Raw genomic sequence first — 20,949 nt, 5'->3', positions numbered from 1 at the left:
ATGAAATATACTACTTGTTCCTTATAGGCTAGGGGTTCTCAAACATCACCCACATCAGCATCACCTGGAGAGAGTGTTAAACGCAGATTGCTAGGCCCCATCCCCAGAGTTCCTGATTTGGTAGATCTGGGATGAGGCCTGAGAGTTTGCATCTTGAATGTCTCCATGTGATGCTGGTGCTGCTGCTCCAGGGACTACACTTTAAGAACCACTGCTCTAGGATATTTGAGAAACATAAAAATGATAAAAATTCCAGATCTTGCCCCCTTTTCCTCTCATCTCCATATCTTTGAAACACCCAGGGTCTGGTCTTCCTCCCAGCAAACAGCAGGATAAGGGAAAGATGCATCAGGAAAGAGCCAAGGATCTCTCAGCTGGCCCCAAGTTCTCAAAATTACCTTCACCACAAAGTCCAAGAGGCAGCTTTTCATGGGGTTCTTCTCTCCCATCCTGCAGGGTCCCAACCTGAGGAAAATGGCTGCAGAAAATCACTCTACAGTGACAGAGTTCATTCTCGGGGGATTAACAAATCGGCCAGAGCTCCAGCTTCCCCTCTTCCTCCTCTTCCTTGGGATCTACTCAGTCACCATGATAGGGAACCTGGGCATGTTCACACTGATTTGTCTGAATGCTCAGCTTCACACCCCCATGTACTACTTCCTCAGCAATCTGTCACTCGTGGATCTCTGCTACTCCTCTGTCATTACCCCTAAAATGCTGGTGAACTTTGTGTCAGAGAAGAACGTCATCTCCTATGCAGGGTGCATGTCACAGCTCTACTTCTTCCTTGTGTTTGTCATTGCCGAGTGTTACATGCTGACGGTGATGGCCTATGACCGCTATGTCGCCATCTGCAGCCCTTTGCTTTACAACATCATCGTGTCTCATCAAGTCTGCACCCTGCTGGTGACTGCAGTCTATGCCATAGGGTTCATTGGCTCAGCAATAGAGACTGGCCTCATGTTAAAACTATCCTATTGTGAGCTCTTCATCAGTCATTACTTCTGTGACATCCTCCCCCTCATGAAGCTCTCCTGCTCTAGCACCTATGACATTGAGATGGTAGTCTTCTTTTTGGCTGGATTTGACATTATAGTCACCAGCTTAACAGTCCTTATTTCCTATGTCTTCATCCTCTCCAGCATCCTCCACATCAGCACCACAGAGGGAAGGGCCAAAGCCTTCAGCACCTGCAGCTCCCATGTTATAGCAGTGGGGATATTCTATGGATCTACTGCATTCATGTACTTAAAACCCTCCACAGCCAGTTCCCTGGCCCAAGAGAATGTGGCCTCCGTGTTCTACACCACAATTATCCCCATGCTGAACCCTTTAATCTACAGCTTGAGGAATAAGGAAGTAAAGGCTGCTGTGCAGAAAACACTGAGGAGAAAAATGTTTTGATGCAAATGTTATTATTATTCTATCGTAGGTTTAAAAGTAAGTTGTTATAAACACCATACGGAAGCCCTCTGAATAGTTGCCCAACTATGATGGCAGTCACTTCTCTACGTGGTTGAATGAATGCCTCCTCCACTTCTTCCTTCTTCCTCCCTTCTCCCTTTCTATTCTCATTTCTGTTTGAAACCAAATGATTTCAAGTTCTTGTTTTCTTTCATTTGAGATCCATTTTCTCTATCCTGAGTTCTTTGGTACACCTTTACTATCTTAATTGTAATTTAACAAAAATTTTAAACTTTCAGCATTGATGTAAAATTCATTCATTGTTTTACTACTTTCTATATAGAAAATATTACTCAACCCGATTCTTACTTTTTTTCCTTTGGGAGTACACAAAGCAAAGAGAGGTGACTTTAAAAGTCACCAAGAAGCGTTACACAGCCCCTTCTCATCCAGACTTCTTCCTCTCTTCTTTCACTCTCCTCTACTTTTTCATGCCCAAGAACTTCTACCCAGTCCTTTTATGTAATTTCCTTAGTAATAATAATAATATTAATAATAGCCACTAACATGTTTTCAAATGCTTACTCTGAGCCATGCAACACAGCATATGCATTATTTCAATTACACCTCACAACAAGGGGATACTGTTGTTACCCCCATTTTACAGATATGGAAACTTGGTTTAGTAACTTGCTCAAGGTCACATAGCTGGTAAACAAAGACACTGGGATTCAAACCCAAGTCTAAGTGACTCCAGTGCCCACACTCTTGGCTCTCACACATTATTCCTTTGGCTAAATTTAGGCTGACAATCCCTTTGAACAGGCTATTGAGCCTGCCCTAATTAGGCTCTTCCAATTTCAACTACCTCCTGAAAATAATTTCTCAGATCCACACCTGCTACCATCTGCTCTAGCCTCTTCCCCTTTATAGGTAACTTCTTCAAGATGACTGAGGAAAGATTACACTAGAGTGACCAACTTGACCAAGGTTGTCTGGCACTCTCTCAGTTTTAGCACTGAAGGTCCCACATAGTAGGACTCTCTTCAGTCCCAGACAAACCAGGATGATTTGTCCCCCTAGATTACAAATTGCTTCAAAATCCCTTGTCCTGCTTAAATAACTATAGGTCTCCTGCCAACCTCACTCAGCAAATCCAACGGCCATGGAACAAAGTTTCTCTCTGCTCCCCTTGCTTATAACAATATCAAGGACACCTGTTTTAGACTCAGCAGCCTGATATTGGGCAATGGATTTATGGACATCCTCTTGTCAATTATAGCTATTTTTGGTATACTATTGTATCAAGCAGTGGTTTATTATCAGAAACAGAAATAACTCTAGTTTTCTCAAGCAGAAAGGGATTTAATACAGGAATAACCTGTGTACAGATTTTTGAATGACTGGAGGAGTGAGGGAGCCGCCAAAGAGACTCCACAATAGATATGATCTTGAGGTCAGAAAGCTCCTGCTGCCACTGTCACTGCTACCACCATGAAAATTGCCTCCCACACTCATGAAACAGGCAAATAACAGAAACTCAGGGTGAGCATCACCTGGAAACTTGTTAGAAATGCAAATTTTGGGGTCCCATCTCCCGACCTATAGAATTACTGGGTGAGACTCAGCAATCTGTGTTTTAATGAGCACTCACATGATTCTGATATACACTGAAATGTGAGAATCAGCTCACTCCCACTTTTCAAATCTCACAAAAATCACATAAATTAGTAGAAATCAATTCACACCCCAGTGCTCTAGCTACAAGGGAATCTAGGATACACAATTTTTAGTTTTTAACCTGACTAGGAGAATGGAACTGATATTGAAAGAACCATCCCCAAGTGGCTACTCTACCCATTCTGTCCTAAACTTTCTCAGCAGGAGATGACATCTCGGGGTCAGCCTGGTGGCATAGTGGTTAAGTTCCCATGCTAAGTTTCTGTAGCCTGGGGTTTGCGGGTTTGGAGCACAGGCACACACCTACACACTGCTCATCAAGCCATGCTGTGGTGGCATCTCACATACAAAATAGAGGAAGATTGGTACAGATGTTAGCTCAAGGACAATCTTCCTCAAGCAAAAAGAGGAAGGCTGTCAACAGATGTTAGCTCAGAGCCAATCTTCCTCACCAAAAACAACAACAAAAATGATGACATCTCTACCATTATAGATCCCCTCTAGTTAGAAAAAAAGTAGGAAAATAACTTATCTGAAGGTGAGAAACTACAAAGTAAAATAAATTGGTAAATTTAATTATATCAAAAATTAGGACTTTGTTCATTAAAAGACACCAGGGATAGAGTTAATAGAAACAGAATGGAAGAAGATATCTAATTAGCACATATTAGAAACTCCTGCAAATCAACAAGTAGAAAGATATCAACATCAACAGAAAAAAATGAGCAAGGTATACAGAACAAACATTGTACAGAAGAGAAAAACCTGAAGTGCCCGACAAGCTTGTGAAGTGATGCTCAGACCAATTACTAATCAGAGAAGTGCAAATTAAACAATGAGATACCTCCTTACAACCACCACTGGGTAAATAAATAGATAAATTGCAGTGGAGACTTTGCAGCAGTTAGAAGCAAAGGGTTAGTTATAAGCAATAGAGCCTAGAGCTCTAGGGCTGAGTGAGAAAAGTAAGAAAGACAATGAGATATGAAACACAATATTACTTATATATATTAAAATTACATGCAACAAATCAGAAAAAAAGCACATTTAGAAAGAAAATAAAGGAACATAAAATACGCATTAAGCAGGTTAGAATGGTTACCCAGAGAGATAAGACGCACAGAAGTAGGGTGTGGGGAAAAGGGAAACAAATAAAAATTCCTTTTCTAGACCCGCCCCCAGGTGCATACTAGTCAACACACCCAGGCAGCCCTGGATCAGAGCTAGCCACTGAACTGTGGAACAGGGAGACAGGGCTGGCCCACCCTTAATATTTGTGAGGCTTGGGGAAGGATTCTCTAAATATTTACAGGTTAAAAATCAAGCTAGGGGCTGGTGCCATGGCTGAGTGGTTAAGTTCACTTGCTCCACTTTGGCGGCCCAGGTTTGTCTGTTTGTATCCTGGGCGCGGATCTACATATGGCTCATCAGACCATGATGTGGTGGCATCCCACATAGAAGAACTAGAATGACCTTGCCAGGATATACAACTGTGTACTGGGGCTTTGGGGAGAAAAAATAAATAAAGAGGACCATTGGCAACAAATGTTAGCTCAGAGACAATCCTCCTCAAAAAAAAAAACCAATCAAGCTAACAAAATGTTAAATATTTATTTCTTCCTACCTTAACAAATATACCTTTACAAAAAACTAGAAGTCCAGGTTCAAACTTATAAATCTCAGAATTCCAGGAGTTTCACACCAGAACAGGATACTAAAGGAAGGCTCTCCCTGGCCCCAGACCCCTGCCCACAGCCACAGCTTGCCCCCTCCACTGGTCCCTCCCAGTTCTGTCCCACTCCACAGTATGCACATAATTCACATCCAAGCTCCGTCCATACTCCTGCACTTAGCCACCCCCTGGGCCAGCCCTTTGGTCTAGGGGTGAACGATCAGCTGTGTGGTTTGCCTTTGGGGGAATGGGCCTTGGGAAGGGCCTTATAACCAGGTACAGGGTATTTGGGCAGAGAATTCTGGTATCCGCACACTGAAATGAAAGCCCAGAGGAGGTACATCGGCTCAGGCTGGACATATCCCCTTGGATCCGTTCACCCCCTGGGGACAGGCACAGCCAGAGAAGGGCTGAGGACGGGGCACCTCTTACCAAGTCTCAGAAGACTACCATGGGGAGAAGTGACCTTTGTCCACATGCCCTCCCATAGCTGCTTCTCCTCTGCCAGAGGGCAGGTCCCACTATTGAGATAAGATATGCATGTCCCTCATATTACAGTTTACAAAGCATCTTCTTTTTGAAGAATGAATTCAGATACATATGCAGATCATTCTTTATGAGAAAGTCATACTCAATTCAAGACAAACTTTATTTCATCTTTCTCAGGCTTTTTTTCCCCTTATTATGTCTGTGGCATAGTGTTCGCTCAAAAAGACAGGAAGGCTACCTGAGTGTTTCATAAGCTTCTGATTCATTTTTCATCCCATTAGAGATAGAAGGAATGTACACATGGAGGATTCTCACAGATGTGTCCTCTGAAAAGTCCTTAGCCTAAACTTCAAAGGGTTTCTTCCTTTTTTGCCTACAGTTAACAATATTATATTGTATATTTAAAAATTTGCTAAGAGGGTAGATCTTACATTAAGTGTTCTTATCACAAAAAAAATGAAAATAAACACTTTGGGAGGAAACTTTTGGAGGTGATGCATATGTTTATGGCATTGATGGTAGTGATGGTTTCATGGGTGTAATATACTTATCTCCAAACTCATCAAGCTGTATACATTAAGTATATATTTATTTATATATTAGTATTTATATATATACACACAGCTTTTTGTATGTCAATCATACCTCAATAAAGTAGTTCTTTTTTAAAAAAATAAAAAGCATCTTAACACTCAGTATCAATCAATGCTCACAATCTTATGAGATCATGTACATACCATCTGTAAATAAGAAAAAGAGGGCTAAGTGACTTGTCCCAAGTGTAGAATAAACAAAAATCACCAAATGAGAACAAGAAAAGGCTATATATTCAAGGCTTTGTATACCATGAGGGTCAGCCACTGTCACTTGCTCTTGGTGGAGACTCATAAGCAGGCGGAGGCATGTGAAGAAAGGGGAAGACTCCAGATGTGCTTTGATTCAAGGCTGTTGACATGGGGAAGCTGGAGGCAGGCTAACTAGAAATGGGGCATCCTTTGTGATTGGTTTGGGCAGAATATTTGGTTCTCTCTGATTGGTCCCAGGTTGGAAGTGAGGGCAAAAATTAGGGAAGCTGGCAGTCAATGAGTCCTACACATTCTGGGCTGATTATTGCAGAGGCTGAAGTTTTGCTTCCTGGGCTGCTTGTTGCAGAGGTTGTGGGTAAGAATTCTATTTTAATATATAGTCTGACCATTATATGTTTGTATCTTCGGTTTCTCAAAAGTTCCACGGTGAAAAGATGATACTACCATCCTTGATCTTTTGACTGCAGCTTTCAAAGTTCATGCCCCTTCCACCTCTATACCCAGACATGCATTCTGGAGCTTTTCAGAAGGACCTAATGTATTTGAAACAGCTTGGAAAAAGTCCAGGGCAGACACTTTGGAAGGACAGCCTTTAGCATCAAAATGCATAGCCGTTTTGGAATAGGAACTACAGTCCAGAGCTAAAGCCTTCATCGGAAAAAAGCACAAAACGCAGGTATAACAATCCCAGGCAGTCATGGGGCTCCATTCTCATTCCAAACCATAAAATGAGAATTTTCAATACGTTTAAGCAAATTCCACTCAAATTCCACACCAAATACATAGAGTCTTGCCCCTTGGCCGCCCTTTCTTCATCACCATGCTAAAAAGTTTTCATTTGTGAGAGTTTAGCCCAAAGCTGTCCCCAGCTCATGGACAGCTCAGGGTAAGCAGCCTGACACCAGTCCCAGCTGAAGTTGGATCTCCTCCAGCAAAGACCAGCTCAGACCAAGCCTCCCTCTAATTACCAGGGGCCTGGCCAGTTATTTAGAGAAGCATCTCCTGCTCCAAGCATAGATAACTGCTCAGAGGCCACTGCCTGAAGCCATCGTGTCCTTGCCCTGCCTATCCTGGGATCTCTCCTACTGTCTCTGCCAGCACTCTCCCTGACCCCACCCCTGATCAGCAGTATCTTGCTTGTACACACAGTTGCATAGCACATGCTCTCAGGAGCCCTGGTTCCCAATGGACAGTCACGTTTATAGCTGTAGGCTTCCCCCTGCTGCTGATGTCCCTGGCCCAGGAGTTCCCCTCCAATGTGTTGCTGCCACTACACCATCCAACAGGGGAGTCTCCACCACCTTATTCCTCTCTTTGCCTGGGATTTGGAGCACGACAGCTCCAAGTGTGACTCATATGTTGACCAGGTTTCATTACTTTCGGCTGGGCTGGAAATAATGAAAAAGCAGACGAAACATGAGCTTAGGCACCAGTAAATCACGGCACCAAAAAGATTTTGGAAAACATCTCCACAATTTTTCAATAAAAAAAAAGCTAACAACTACTTTAATTTCAGAATATATACAATTTTTGTGTCATTTCAAATATTAAGCTATTACTTTGAATTTCATTTGGCTAAGAGAGATTGGATACTATAATGATTTCATGGCCCAGGACCCCAATATAATCCAGATTAGTTGTGAACCAGTAGACAGAGGGATGGTTCTCAAACTTTAGCCTGCATCAGAATGACCTAGGAAGTTTGTGAAGACAAAGTGCTGGGCTGCACCCCAGAGCTTCTGATTGCACGAGGATTGAGAATTTGTATTTCTAATAAATTTCCCGGTGATGCTGCTGCTGCTAAGCTGGAGACCACACTTTGGGAAGCTCCACCCAGACCTTCTGAATCAGATTCTCTATGGGTATGAGTACAGTATCTGTATTTTTTTTAATCTTCCCAAGTGATTCCAATGCCAGAAACTTATGGATCCACAGAACTAATATTTACCTTTGTCTTTCAGATAAAGACACTAAGGAGATCCAAAGAAGTAAAGCCACTTGCCCAAGGTCACAGAGCTAGTTTAACTCTGCTGGTTTTCAATCTGTCCTAGTACACGAACCCATATGGCCTTCACCTTGGCTCAAATGCAAAGAAGAAGCAATTAAAAAGTAAGCAAAGAGAGTTCTGATTTCGGATGGAAAAGAGTAGCTGTTGTCACACTTACTCTCTGATCATAAACAACTATAAGACTGGAAAACATATATAAAGCAAATATTTTCAAGCTTTGGGAAGCAGACAAAACAGGAATGAAGTTCTTGAGAGAAGGTAAGAAAACAGGATAACTGCCAGATTCAACCTAACTTTCTCCCTAAGGTCAATTTCCAAACTAAGCATAGTGAAGTGGCTCCCATGCAAATGGCAGCAGTCTCTATTAGTGGAATAAAGAAAGATCAGCGTTCAAGGATGCTAAGACACCTGGAATTTGTGGGGTAAGGTATGGAGAGGATGAAGCCAAAGAAAATGACCCTCAGGCATCTGCATAAGGACTCCCTTGAGTTCTTAGCTGAATCATAAATTTTGTATGAGTGTAGCAAGACTCCATAGGTCTAGGAGACAATAGCTATTGGGGGACCAAGACCTGAAAAGAGATCACAGAGGATGAGCAGGACTAGGGAGATGTTAGAATTCTGACTCAGTGAAAATGCAGAGGCTTTGGTGAACAAACCAAACATTAAGATGAAATCTCTGAACTCCATACCCTAGGAGTGAGGACTAAGCCCTCAGGCTAAGGGCAAAAATGAAATAGATCCACCATAGCAAAGGCTATTCCAAGTCTCAATAGGATCATGTGATCTGCTAGTAAATTAACTGCCAACATTCAATCTAACTTTCTCCCTAAGGTCAATTTCCAAATTAAGTATAGTGATGTGGATCCCAAACAAAATTCAACACCCTTTAAAGAAAAATGACATACTCTACTATCTCTACAATATATTCACAACATCAACATCATAATATCAAAATTACTAGAAATAGAAAGAAACAAGAAAACACCACCCATAATCAAGAAGAAAAAATATTCAGCAAAAGCAGATCCACATGTGACCTGAATGTCACAATTAGTGGACAAAGACTTTAAAATAACTATGATATTTGTTTATTTAAATTTAGATAAGAGAAATAAAAAATCTACCTACAGATGGCAAATTTCAACACCTATAAAAAAAATAAAAATATCTAAAGGAAAATTTCAAAAGAAATTCAAAATTGAAAAATATAATATTGTAAATAAAGAATGCACTGGGTTGGCTTAATAGCAGACTGGACAAAGCCAAAGAAAGCATCACTGAAAGCAAAAAAGATCAATAGAAAATATCCACACCAAAATATAGATAGAAAAAAATCAAAAACAACATAGTAACCAAAATCTTTAGGACAAAACAAAATCTTTGTTAAATAGTCCAACAAAGGTGTAATCAGAGTTTTAAAAGGTGAGTTGAGTGAGAACTGGGATGGAAAATATGTTAAAAGATAATAGGTGAAATTTTTCCTAATTTGATAATATACATGACTCCACAAAACAAAAAAGTTCAGGAAAGCATGAGTAATATGAATACAAAATATACCACAGCTAGGCATATTGTACCAAACTACTGAAACCAAAGACAAAGAAAAAGTTTAGAAGCAACCAAGATAAAAGCCATATTGCTTTCAAAAGTACAAAAATAATGACAACAGACTTATTTTTTAAAATAATGGGAAGTCAAAAGACAATGAAATGACATCTTTAAAATACTGAAAGAAAACCTGTCAATTGAGTATTCTACATCTAGCAAAAATATTCTTCAAAAAGAAAAGAAAGAAGATTTCAGACAAACAAAAGGTGAAAGAATTTCTCACCAATAAGTTTACATTACAAAAAAATGAGGGGAAGGAGGGATACATGATTCCAGATGAAAGCTCAGATCTGCAGGAAGAAATGCAGAAGACTGGAAAAAAATAAATATGTAGGTGCATATAAAAGGCTATTTTCTAAATTTCTGTAAATTTTTCAAGAAGTCAAATTACTTTGACTATTTAAACCAATCGACAAATAATTTACAGTGGATTTTTAAATATATGTAAAAGTAAAACATATAAAATGGCAGCACAATCAACCATAATACAATAATACAAATAAAATAAGTAATACAATAAAAATAATAGAGAGAGGTATACCCATTCCAATAAATAATCTAAAATGGAATTTTAAACACTCAATTAATCCAAGATATGGTAGGAAAAGTGGAATATGGATCAACAGTCACAATATCAATCACTATCATTCACCACATTACTAAAATAAAAGAATACAACCATATAATCATCTCAATAGATGCAGAAAGAGTATTTGATAAAAGTCAATACTTACTCATGATAAAACAAATCTCAGCAAGTGGGAATAGAAATCCATACCCTAAAAAGGAACATCCTAAATCTGAGAAAGGATATCTATGAAAAACCTACAGCTAACATCAAACTCAATAGTGAAATACTGAATGCTTTCATCCTAAGGTCAACAAGAAGTCAGGAATATCCACTTCACAAGTTCTATTCAACACTGTCTGAGATGTTCCAGCCTCAATAATTAAAAGTGTTGAATTTCTAAACTCTCTCAAAGAAGGATAACATAATTCAGTGTCTACAATGTATTAGCCTAAATGGCAAGCATACACAGTCAGATGTTGCTTAACGGTGGGGGTACATTCTGAGAAATGCATTGATAGGCAATTTTGTCATCATGCAAACATTATAGAGGCTACTTACACAAATCTAGACGGTATAGCCTACTACACACTTAGGATATATGGTACTAATCTTATGGGACAATCATTGTATATGCGGTCCATTCTTGACCAAAACATCTTTATGCAGTTCATGGCTGTAATCCTAAGTTCTCATTAACTGCGTCTGCCCTCCACTCACACTTCTCTGAACTCTGCTCATAACTGAATTTCCAGCTGCTCAGTGCTCACAACTAAATGCTCTCAGATAAGATTCCCAGTATAAACTCATTCTCCCTGTTTTGTTTGCATAAAGAGATGTAAATATTGGAATGGAAGATATAAAACCATCTTTATTTACAGATGATGTAAGTGTATATAGAAAATACAAACAAATCTAGAAACTGCTACAATTTATAAGTTAATTAATATGGTCCTCGAATACATAGTTAACATATAAATTAACAGTATTTCTACATAGTGGCAAAAAACAATTACAAAATGAAATTTTAAAATACCATTTATACTAGCAAAAAAATAAAATGTCTAGGAATTAATTTAACAAAATTTATGTATGACCTCTATGCTGAAAACTATAAAATATGACTAAAGAACATTTAAGAAAATCTAAACAAATGGAAAGACACATCATGTTCATGGATTGGAAAAGTAAGTATTGTTAAATTGTTAAGTCTGTCTTAATAATCTATGGATTCAATTCAACACCAGTGAAAATACCAGCAGACATGTTGGTATTAATTGACAAGAGGACTCTTAAATTTATATGGAAATGAAAATGCCCTAGAATAACCAAAACCATTTTGAAAAAGAAGAAAGTTGGAGGACTTGTGTACCTCGTTCCAAGAATTACATAAAGTTACAGAAATTAAAACAGTGTAGTAGTGAAGGACAGGTGAATAGATTAATGAAGCAGAGTATAGTGTCCAGAAAGAGACCCATATGCAGAGGGGCAATTGATTCTTTTGCAAAGGTGCTAAAGCAATTCAGTGCTTGAATTATTTTCAAGAAGTGATTCTCGAATACCTAAATTTCTATATATAAACAAAAATGATCCTCAGCCCCTACTTCATACCATGCACAATTAATTCATGATGGATCAGAGACTTAAATGTAAAAGTTAAGTTTAGAGAAGAAAATAGAAAAATATCTCCAAGACCTTAGAGTAAAAAGAATTTTTTAAACATAAAAGGTAATAATCATAAAAGAAAAATACTGTAAATTCAATTTGATCAATACTACAAATTTATGCTCTTCGGAATACATCATTAAAAAGAATAAAGGAAAACCACAAACAAAAAGAAAATACAACACATATGTCAAAGGACTCATATCTACATTATATACAGAACTCCTACCAATAAATTAATAACAGACTAGGAAAATTTTAATGGGACAAAGGTATAAAGAGATATTTCAGAAGATATTCAAATGGACAATAAGCATATGGAAAGTTGCTCAAAGCATTACTTATTAAAGAAATGAAAATTAAAACCACGATGAGCTATCACTACATATCCATTACAATAGCTAAAATTTAAGATTGACAATACAAAATGTTAGCAAGAATGTGGAGCAAATAAAATGCTGTTATATTGCTAGTGGGGATACAAAACGGTAAAACAATTTGTAAAACTGGCAATATCTCAAAAATGAAGCATACACCTACCCTGTGACCCAGCAATTCCACTCCTAGTCTTATACCCCCAAAATTAATGCATATGTCCACAAAGTGTCTCACACACAAATGTTCATAGCAGCTTTATTCAGCCAAAAACATTTCCCCTATTGGGAAATGTCCCAAATAGGCGTCAACAGGAAAATAGATAAACAAACCATGGTATATTCACACAGTGGACTACAACTCAGCAATAAAATAGGACAGACTAATGATACGTGTGACAATCTAGGCGGTTCTTGAAAGGAAATAAAGAATTCTTTTGGAAAAGTACACCAGAAACACACTAAGGAGAATCTACAATGCTAAGTCTAAAGGCAATTTGTTAGCCAGTGAGTAACCTCTAAGGGTCTTTGAATAACAGTGACATTCATTGATTCATTCAACAAATATTTTTTTCTAACAGTAAGAGAATGCCAATTATTTTTATCACTATTATATTATTGAGGTCGCGTTGGTTTATAAAATCGTATAAAATTAAAGTGGTACATCATTATATTTTGGCTTCTGTATAGGCTGCATTGTGTTCACCACCAAAAGTCTATTTTCCATCTGTCACCACACATACATGACCCTTTACCCATTTCACCCTCCTACTGCGCCTGTCCCCTCTGGTAACCAACAATCTCTTCTCCATATCTATGTGTTTGCTTGTTTATCTTGCCCATACGTGAAATCATATGGTATTGTCTTTCTCTGTCTGACATTTCACTAAGCGTAATACCCTCAGGGTCCATTCATGTTGTTGCAAATGACAAGATTTAATCTTTTTTATGGCTGAGTAGTACTCCATATCATATAAATACCCCTTGTTTTTTATCCTTTCACCTGCTGATGGGCACTTAGGTTGCTTCCAAGTTTGGGCTATTATGAATAATGCTGCAATGAACATAGGGGTGCATATATCTTTTCAAATTAGTGTTTTCATGTTCTTTGGATAAATACCAAGAAGTAGAATAGCTGATCATATGGTAGCTCTATTTTCAATTTTTTGAGAAATCTTCATACTGTTATCCATAATGGCTACACCAGTTTGCATTCCCCTGAGCAGTGTATGAGGGTCCCCTATCCTCCACATCCTCTCCACCGTGGTGATTTCTTCTCTTTTCAATAATACCATTTGTTGGGTGTGAAGTGGTATCTCATTGTAGTTTGGGTTTGCATTTCCCTGATAGTGATGTTGAACATCTTTTCATGTGCCTGTTTGCCATCTGTAAATCTTCTTTGGGAAAATATTCAGATCCTTTGCCCATTTTTTGATGGAGTTGTTTGTTTTTGTTGTTGCTGAGTTCTTTACATATTTTGGAAAGTAATCCCTTATCAGATATATGATTTGCAAGTATTTTCTCCCAGTTGTTGGATTATCTTTTCATATTGTTGATGGTTTCTTTTGTTGCGCAGAAGCTTTTTAGTTTGATTTACTCCCATTTATTTATTTTTCTTTTGTTTCCCTTGTCTCAGGAGACACATTACTCAAAAACATACTGCTAAGGTGATGTCACAGAGTTTAATGCCTATGTTTTCTTCCAGGAGTTTTATGGTTTCAAGTCTTACATTCAAGTCCTTAATCTATTTTGCGTTAATTTTTGTGTATGGTGTAAGATAATGGTCTACTTTCATTCTTTTGCATGTGACTGTCCAGTTTTCCCAGCATCATTTATTGAAGAGACTTTCCTTTTGCCATTGTATATTCTTGGATCCTTTGTTGAAAATTGGCTGTCCATAGTAGTGTGGTTTTATTTCTGGGCTCTCAATTATGTTCCATTGATCTATGTATCTGTTTTTCTGCTGGGACCATGAGGCTTTGATTACTCCAGCTCTTTTCTCTTTTCTCAGTATTGCTTTTGCTATTTGGAGTCTTTTGTTGTTCCACACAAATTTTAGGAAGATTGTTATTGGAATTCTGATTGGGATTGTGTTGCATCTGTAGATCACTTTAGGTAATATGGACATTTACATTATATTTATTCTTCCAACACATGAGCATGGAAAATGTTTCCATTTTTTATGCCTTCATCAACTTCTTTCAACAGTCACACTTTTCAGTGTGTAGGTCTTTCACATCCTTGGCTAAATTTATTCCTAGGTAGTTTATTCTTTTGGTTGTGATTTTAAATGGGATTTTCTTCTTGATTTCTCTTTCTGCTAGTTCTTTGTTAGTGTATAGAAATGCAACTGATTTTCACCTGTTGATTTTGTGTTCTGCAACTTTACTACATTTGTTAATTATTTCTAATAGTTTTTTGGTGGATTCCTTAGGGTTTTCTATATATAGAATCATATCATCCACAAATAGTGACAGTTTTACTTCTATCTTTCCAGTTTGAATCCTTTTACTTCTTTTTCTTGCCTAATTGCTTTGGCTAGGACTTCTAATACCTTGTTGAATAAGAGTGGTAAGAGTGGGCATCCTTGTCTTGTTCCCATTCTTAGAAGAATAGTTTTCAGTTTTTACCATTGAGTGTGATGTTGGCTGTGGGTTTGTCATCTATGGCCTTTATTATGTTGAGGTACGTTCATTCTATACCCTTTTTATTGAGAGTTTTTATGACAAATGGATGTTGAAACTTGTCAAATGCTTCCTCTGCATCCTTTGAGATAATCATGTGATTCTTATTCTTCATTTTGTCAATGTGGTGTATCACACTGATTGATTGGTGGATGTTGAACCATCCCTGCATCCCTAGAATAAATCTCTCTTGATTGTGGTGTATGATCCTTTTAATATATTGTTGTATTTGATTTGCTAATATTTTTTGAGGATTTTTGCCTCTAAATTTATCAGTCATATTTACCTGTAATTTTTCTTTTTTGTGTTGTCCTTGTCTAATTTTGGTATCAGGGTAATATTGGCCTTGTAGAATGAATTAGGAAGTATCCTCTCCCCTTTGATTTTTTGGAAGATTTTGAGGAGGATAGTGTTAAACCTTCTTTGACTGTTTGGTACAATTCACCAAAGAAGACATCTGATCCTGGACTTTTATTTTTTGGAGGTTTTTTATTTTTATTTCAATCTCTTTACTTGTGGATGGTTTATTTAGATCCTGTTTCTTCCTGATGCACTTTTGGAATGTTGTATGATTCTAAGAACTTATCAGTTTCTTCTAGGGTATCCCATTTGTTGGCATACAACTTTTCATAATATTCTCTCATAATCATTTGTATTTTTGTGATATTGTTGTAATTTATCCTCTATCATTTCTGAATTTATTTATTTGAACCTTCTCTGGTTTTTTCTAAGTGAGTCTATCTAAGAGTTTGTCCATTTTGTTGACTGTTTCAAAAAACCAGCTCTTAGTTTCATTGATCCTTTCTATTCTTTTCAGTCTCTATTTCACTTATGTCTGCTCTGACTTTTACTATTTCCCTCCTTCTACTGACTTTAGGCTTTGTTTGTTCTTCTTTTTCTAGTTCTTTATTGCTATAAACTTCCCTCTTAGTACCACTTCGCTGCATCCCATAAGTTTTTGTATGTTGTGCTTTCATTTTAATTTGTCTCAAGGTATTTTTTGATTTCTCATTTGATTTCTTCATTCATCCAATAGTTGTTTAGTAGCACACTCTTTAGTCTCCACATGCTGGAAGTTGTTACTTCCAGCCTTTTCTTTGTAGTTGATTTCTAGTTTCCTACTATTGTGGTTGGAAGAGATGTTTGATATGATTTCAATCTCCTTAAATTTATTGAGGCTTGCCTTTTCCCCCAACATACAGTCTATCTTTGAGAAATTCCGTGTGCACTTTAGAAGAGTGTATATTCTGCTGCTTTTAGATGGAATGTTCTATTTATATCTATTAACTCCATCTGGTCTAGTATTTCATTTAAGGTCAATGATTCCTGTTGACTTTCTGTCTGGATGATCTATCCATTGATATAAGTGAGGCATTAAAGTCCTCTACTTTTATTGTGTTCTGTCATTTCTCCCTTTAGGTCACTGAATAGTTGTTTTATAAACTTTGGTTCTCCTATGTTAGGTAAATATATATTAATAAGTATTATGTCTTCTTGGTGGTATGTCTCTCTCATCACTATATAACGTGCATCTTTGTCTCTTGAAATCCTTGTCTTGAAGTCTATTTTGTCTGATATAACTATAGCTACACCTACTTTCTTTTGGTTGCCATTCATTTGGAGTATCATCATCCATCCCTTCACTCTGACCCTATGTTTGTCTTTAGAGCTGAAACTGGTCTCCTGGAGGCAACATATTGTTGGGTCTTGTTTTTTAATCCATCCCACCACTCTGTGTCTTTTGATTGGAGAATTCAATCTATTAACATTTAGAATGATTATTAATATATGAGGGCTTAATACTGCCATTTTATCTTTTGTTTTCTGGTTGTTCTATATTTCCATTGTTTCTTTTCTTTGTATTTCTGTCTGCCATTTCAGTTGGTGTTTTCTGTAGTGTTTTTCTCAGTTTCCTCTTTATTTATGATTTGTGACCCTGCTCTGATTTTTTGTTTTGTGCTTATGAGAGTTTTGTATAAAAGATCTCATGGATGAGATAGTCCTTTTTCTGCTGATAGCATCTTATCTCCATTATCCTATGCAGGTACCATCTTTTTCCTTTTACTCTTCTATTTTGCTGTTGTCACAAATTATCCTTTTTAGTGTTGTGAGTTTGTTAGCAAATTGAAATGGTTACAGGTTTTTTTATACTTTCTTTCCCTTTAGCCATTATATTATAATTAAGTACTTACTAACCTATTCTGACATAGAGTTGTAATTTTCTGATTCTGCCTATTTATCATCTTCTCAAAGCTTTCGAAAGCTTTACCTTTTTGTTTTAGGTAGGAAGGCTCCTTTCAACATTTCTTGTAAGGTAGATCTAGTGGCAATGAACTCCCACAGTTTTTGTTTGTCTGGAAAGCTTTTATTTCTCCTTCATATCTGAAGGATAATTTCACTGGAAGAGTATTCTTGGCTGACAGTTTTTGTCCTTAATATTTTGAATATATCATTCCACTCTCTCCTAGCCTGTAGAGTGTCTGGTAAGAAATTCACTCTTTGTAAGTTATTTGCTTTGTCTCTGGTCACCTTTAAAATTCTTTATTTCTCATTGCTTTTGAGAGTTTTAATATTATATGCCTTGGTGAAGGTCATTTTAAAGCAGCTCTAATACCTTTATGTACTTGCATATCCAGTTCCTGCCCCAGGTTTGGGAAGTCTCAGCTAGTACTTCTTTGATTAACATCTCTGCTCCTTTCTCTCTCTCTCTCTCCTCCTTCCTAGATCCTCATTATCTCTATGTTGCTTCTCCTAATTAAGTTAGGTATTTCTCATAGAAATTCTTCATTTTTAAAAAATCTTAGTTCTCTGTTCTTTGACCTCAATCATTTCTAGATTTCTACCTTTGAGCTCACTAAGTCTCTCTTCTGTATGGTCTTCTCTACTTCTAAGGATTTCTACTGTATTTTTCATCTCATTACTTGTGTTCTTCATATCCAGAGTTTCTGTTTGGTTTTGTTTTTGTTTGTTTGTTTGTTTGTTTGTTTGTTTTTAGAGTTTCAATCTCTTTGGTGAAGTACTCCTTCTGTTCTTTAATTTTATTTCTGAGCTCATTGAACTGTCTTTCTGAGTTTTCTTGTAACTCCTTGAGTTCCTTCATGACAGCTATTTTGAACTCTGTCAGTTAGATTGTAATCTTCTGTGACGTCAAGGTTGTTTTCTGGAGAGTTGTCCTTCTCTTTCTCTTCTACTGTGTTACTGTAGTTCTTCATGGTGCTTGAGGAGTTGATCCTCTGCTGACACGTTTGTGGTAGTAAATACTTTTCCTATTTGTGTTAGACTTTGGTTACTTTGATTCTGTGCTGCCTCTGACTGTATTTGAGAGCATGCACTTTTCACCCTCCACTATCTCTGCCAGAGGTATAGTCAGTGCCCTGCTGGTGCAGCTTGTGTCTCTGAGGTTGTTGGTGCCTTGCTGCCTATGATGTTGCTGCAGTCTCAGGTGTCACCACCAGGGACACCAGCCTGTGAGCACTTCTGCTGCTTCCAGGGTCACTGGGTCTCATATTCCCCTACTGACTCTCCACATGTTCTCCATGGGCTCAGGTGCAGCTGCCCCTTGCACCACCTGTACTGCTGTTCCTGGGTTATCTGGGTGTGTTGACAGCACTGCTACCCAGGGCACAGGGTTCACAGGTGTCATTGTTGCTGCCAGGGACCTGGGGTCTTGTATGAAGCTCCTGCTGCTGGTAGAGCCAACGTCAGGGGTGCCACCACTGGGGGCTGGGTTACAGTTCTACTGTGGTTCATGAAGCCTCAGGTTGTAGGTGCCAGCTGCCACTGCTGGGGGAGGGGCAAAGACTAAGTACCCTTGTTGCTCCTGCAGCCTCTGGTCACTGGTGCACACTGGTGTGCTTTTTTAAACCTCAGGTCAGGACATCCCACCCTTGCTGGGGAAATCTGCGTTTTGGATACTGTCCCCACTGCTGGGAAAATCTGCTGCCACTTCCAGGGGAGGGGCATGGGTCTGAGTCACAGGCACTACTCTGTGTCCTGTAGCCTCAAGAGGTGTGTGCCACCCACTACTGTGGGGGGTGGGGGGAGGGTCTAAGCTGTTACTGTCATGCTCTCCTACAGCTTCTGGTCATGGGCATATGTGTCAGGGTGAGCATTTGTGTTTTGGATCACTGCCACCAGGAGAGGAGTAGCGGGCCTCTCCTCTAGTTCCACTGCCTCCCAAAGGTCCAGTCCACCCGCCTTCAGATTCAGATGTATAGATGCATGGATCTCTCAGGCAATCTGGTGTGCTGTGAATGGAGTCTTTTGTTGGTCAATGGATGTCTGACTGGTTGTAACTTAGAGGGGAGAGACAAAGGAAACAACTCACTTGACCATGATGCTGACATCACTCTGGACATTCGACAAATATTAATTGAGAAACTACGTGTCTGGCACTGTTCTAGGGACTACAGATAAAGCTCTACACAAAACAAAGTCCCTGACCTCATTGAGTTGTTACTGTAGTAGGGAGAAGACAGACAATTATTAAAAGAAATAACCTTGGGGCTGGCCCAGTGGCACAGCGGTTAATTTCACACATTCTGCTTCGGCAGCCCAGGATTCACCGGTTCAGATGCTGGGTGTGGACCTACACACCACTTGTCGAGCCATGCTGTGGCAGGCATCCCACATATAAAGGAGAGGAAGATGGGCACAGATGTTAGCTCTGGGCCAGTTTTCCTCAGCAAAAAGAGGAGGATTGGTGCTAGGTGTTTGCTTAGGGCTAATCTTCCTCAAAAGAAAAAAGAAAGAACCTTATGTAGTATTTTAGAAGATAATAAAAGCTATAAAAAACAAACCAAAGAGTTGTGGTTTGCATTTTTAAATAAAAAGGTAGATCAGGTCTCTGTGAATATAGCATTTGATCAAAATCTTGAAAGACTATGGTCAGAGCTGTTCTGTTAATATTAGCTACTTTAATGGACCAATGGGTGAATATTCTTAATGTATCATTCTTCACAGGTAATGCATTATTGTCCCTGTGCTTCAGGCAATAGCTTCCCCACAAATACTGGCTCAAATGGAGGGAATTTTGCAGATGGTGACAAGTAAGAGGGCACCAAAGACCTTTCTAGGTGTTTATTTTGGTTTTTGTTTTTGTTTTTTGTGTGTGTTTTTTTTTTTTTTTTTGCTGATGAGGATTCACGCTGAGCTAACATCTGTTGCCAATCTTACTCTTTTTGTATGTGAGCTGCCATCACAGCATGGCCACTGATAGACAAGTGGTGTAGGTCCGCACCCAGGAACCGAACCCAGGCTGCTGAATCAAAGCATGCCAAACTTAACCACTAGGCCACTGGGGCTGGCCCTCTGAGATTTTTATAAAATCACAAATGACACAATGAAGGTCACTGCCCACACATTTCTGGTCTTTAAACAGCCAGCACCAGCTACTCTAAATTCCCTTAATTTTTAAATCAGCTCAAAGGAAAGGACCTGGTAAGCTTCTTTGTACACAGGCTAATTGAGCTGTTGTGTGGCCACCTATACTCCAAGTCCTTTCACAGGCACTTATGATGCTTTTAGCCAATGGGAAAAAGTATCACTATTTGGAGAAATTCAAGCCTCAGTGAACAAGTGGGTAAGCTATGTTTTTGATCAGGGAATCTCAGGAGAAGTTTATGAAATCATACCACAAATGCAGAAACCCAGCTTCTTGCCAAGTCCTGCTAAAATCTCTACACCAATCATTATATTTATGTGTAAACACACACCAATGTCTGCTTGCTTATCCATCTCTGTGAGACATTTTCAGCCAATACTCCACAATAATAATGCTTTATTTGTAGGCTTATACTTAGAATTTTGCTGTGTCCTACAGTGTCTCGAATGAATCCCAAAGGCAGGTATTAATCCCACTACACATAAGTCACAAATGGAGAAAAATAATTAACCATCACTCTCTTAGGGACCTAGAGGTAAAGAAGACTTCAGGGGTTCATTGAAAGTTGAATCTTCTCTAGGAAACTTAGAGGTTTCTTGTCTGTAA

General features: G+C 38.5%; 1 protein-coding gene across 1 annotated transcript; it reads left to right on the top strand.

Annotated features, from left to right (window-relative positions):
• The first annotated feature begins 429 nt into the window (after positions 1–429).
• Positions 430–1,404, top strand: LOC106836041 (olfactory receptor 8A1-like). Its single transcript, XM_014848648.3, has one exon. It carries the CDS (start codon positions 430–432, stop codon positions 1,402–1,404), a length of 975 nt encoding a protein of 324 aa, XP_014704134.2.
• The last annotated feature ends 19,545 nt before the right edge of the window (positions 1,405–20,949 follow it).

The sequence above is a fragment of the Equus asinus genome, chromosome 20 (genome assembly GCF_041296235.1).
Source record: "Equus asinus isolate D_3611 breed Donkey chromosome 20, EquAss-T2T_v2, whole genome shotgun sequence".
Classification (NCBI taxonomy): Eukaryota; Metazoa; Chordata; class Mammalia; order Perissodactyla; family Equidae; genus Equus; species Equus asinus.
This window is presented reverse-complemented; position numbering and strand designations above follow the sequence as displayed.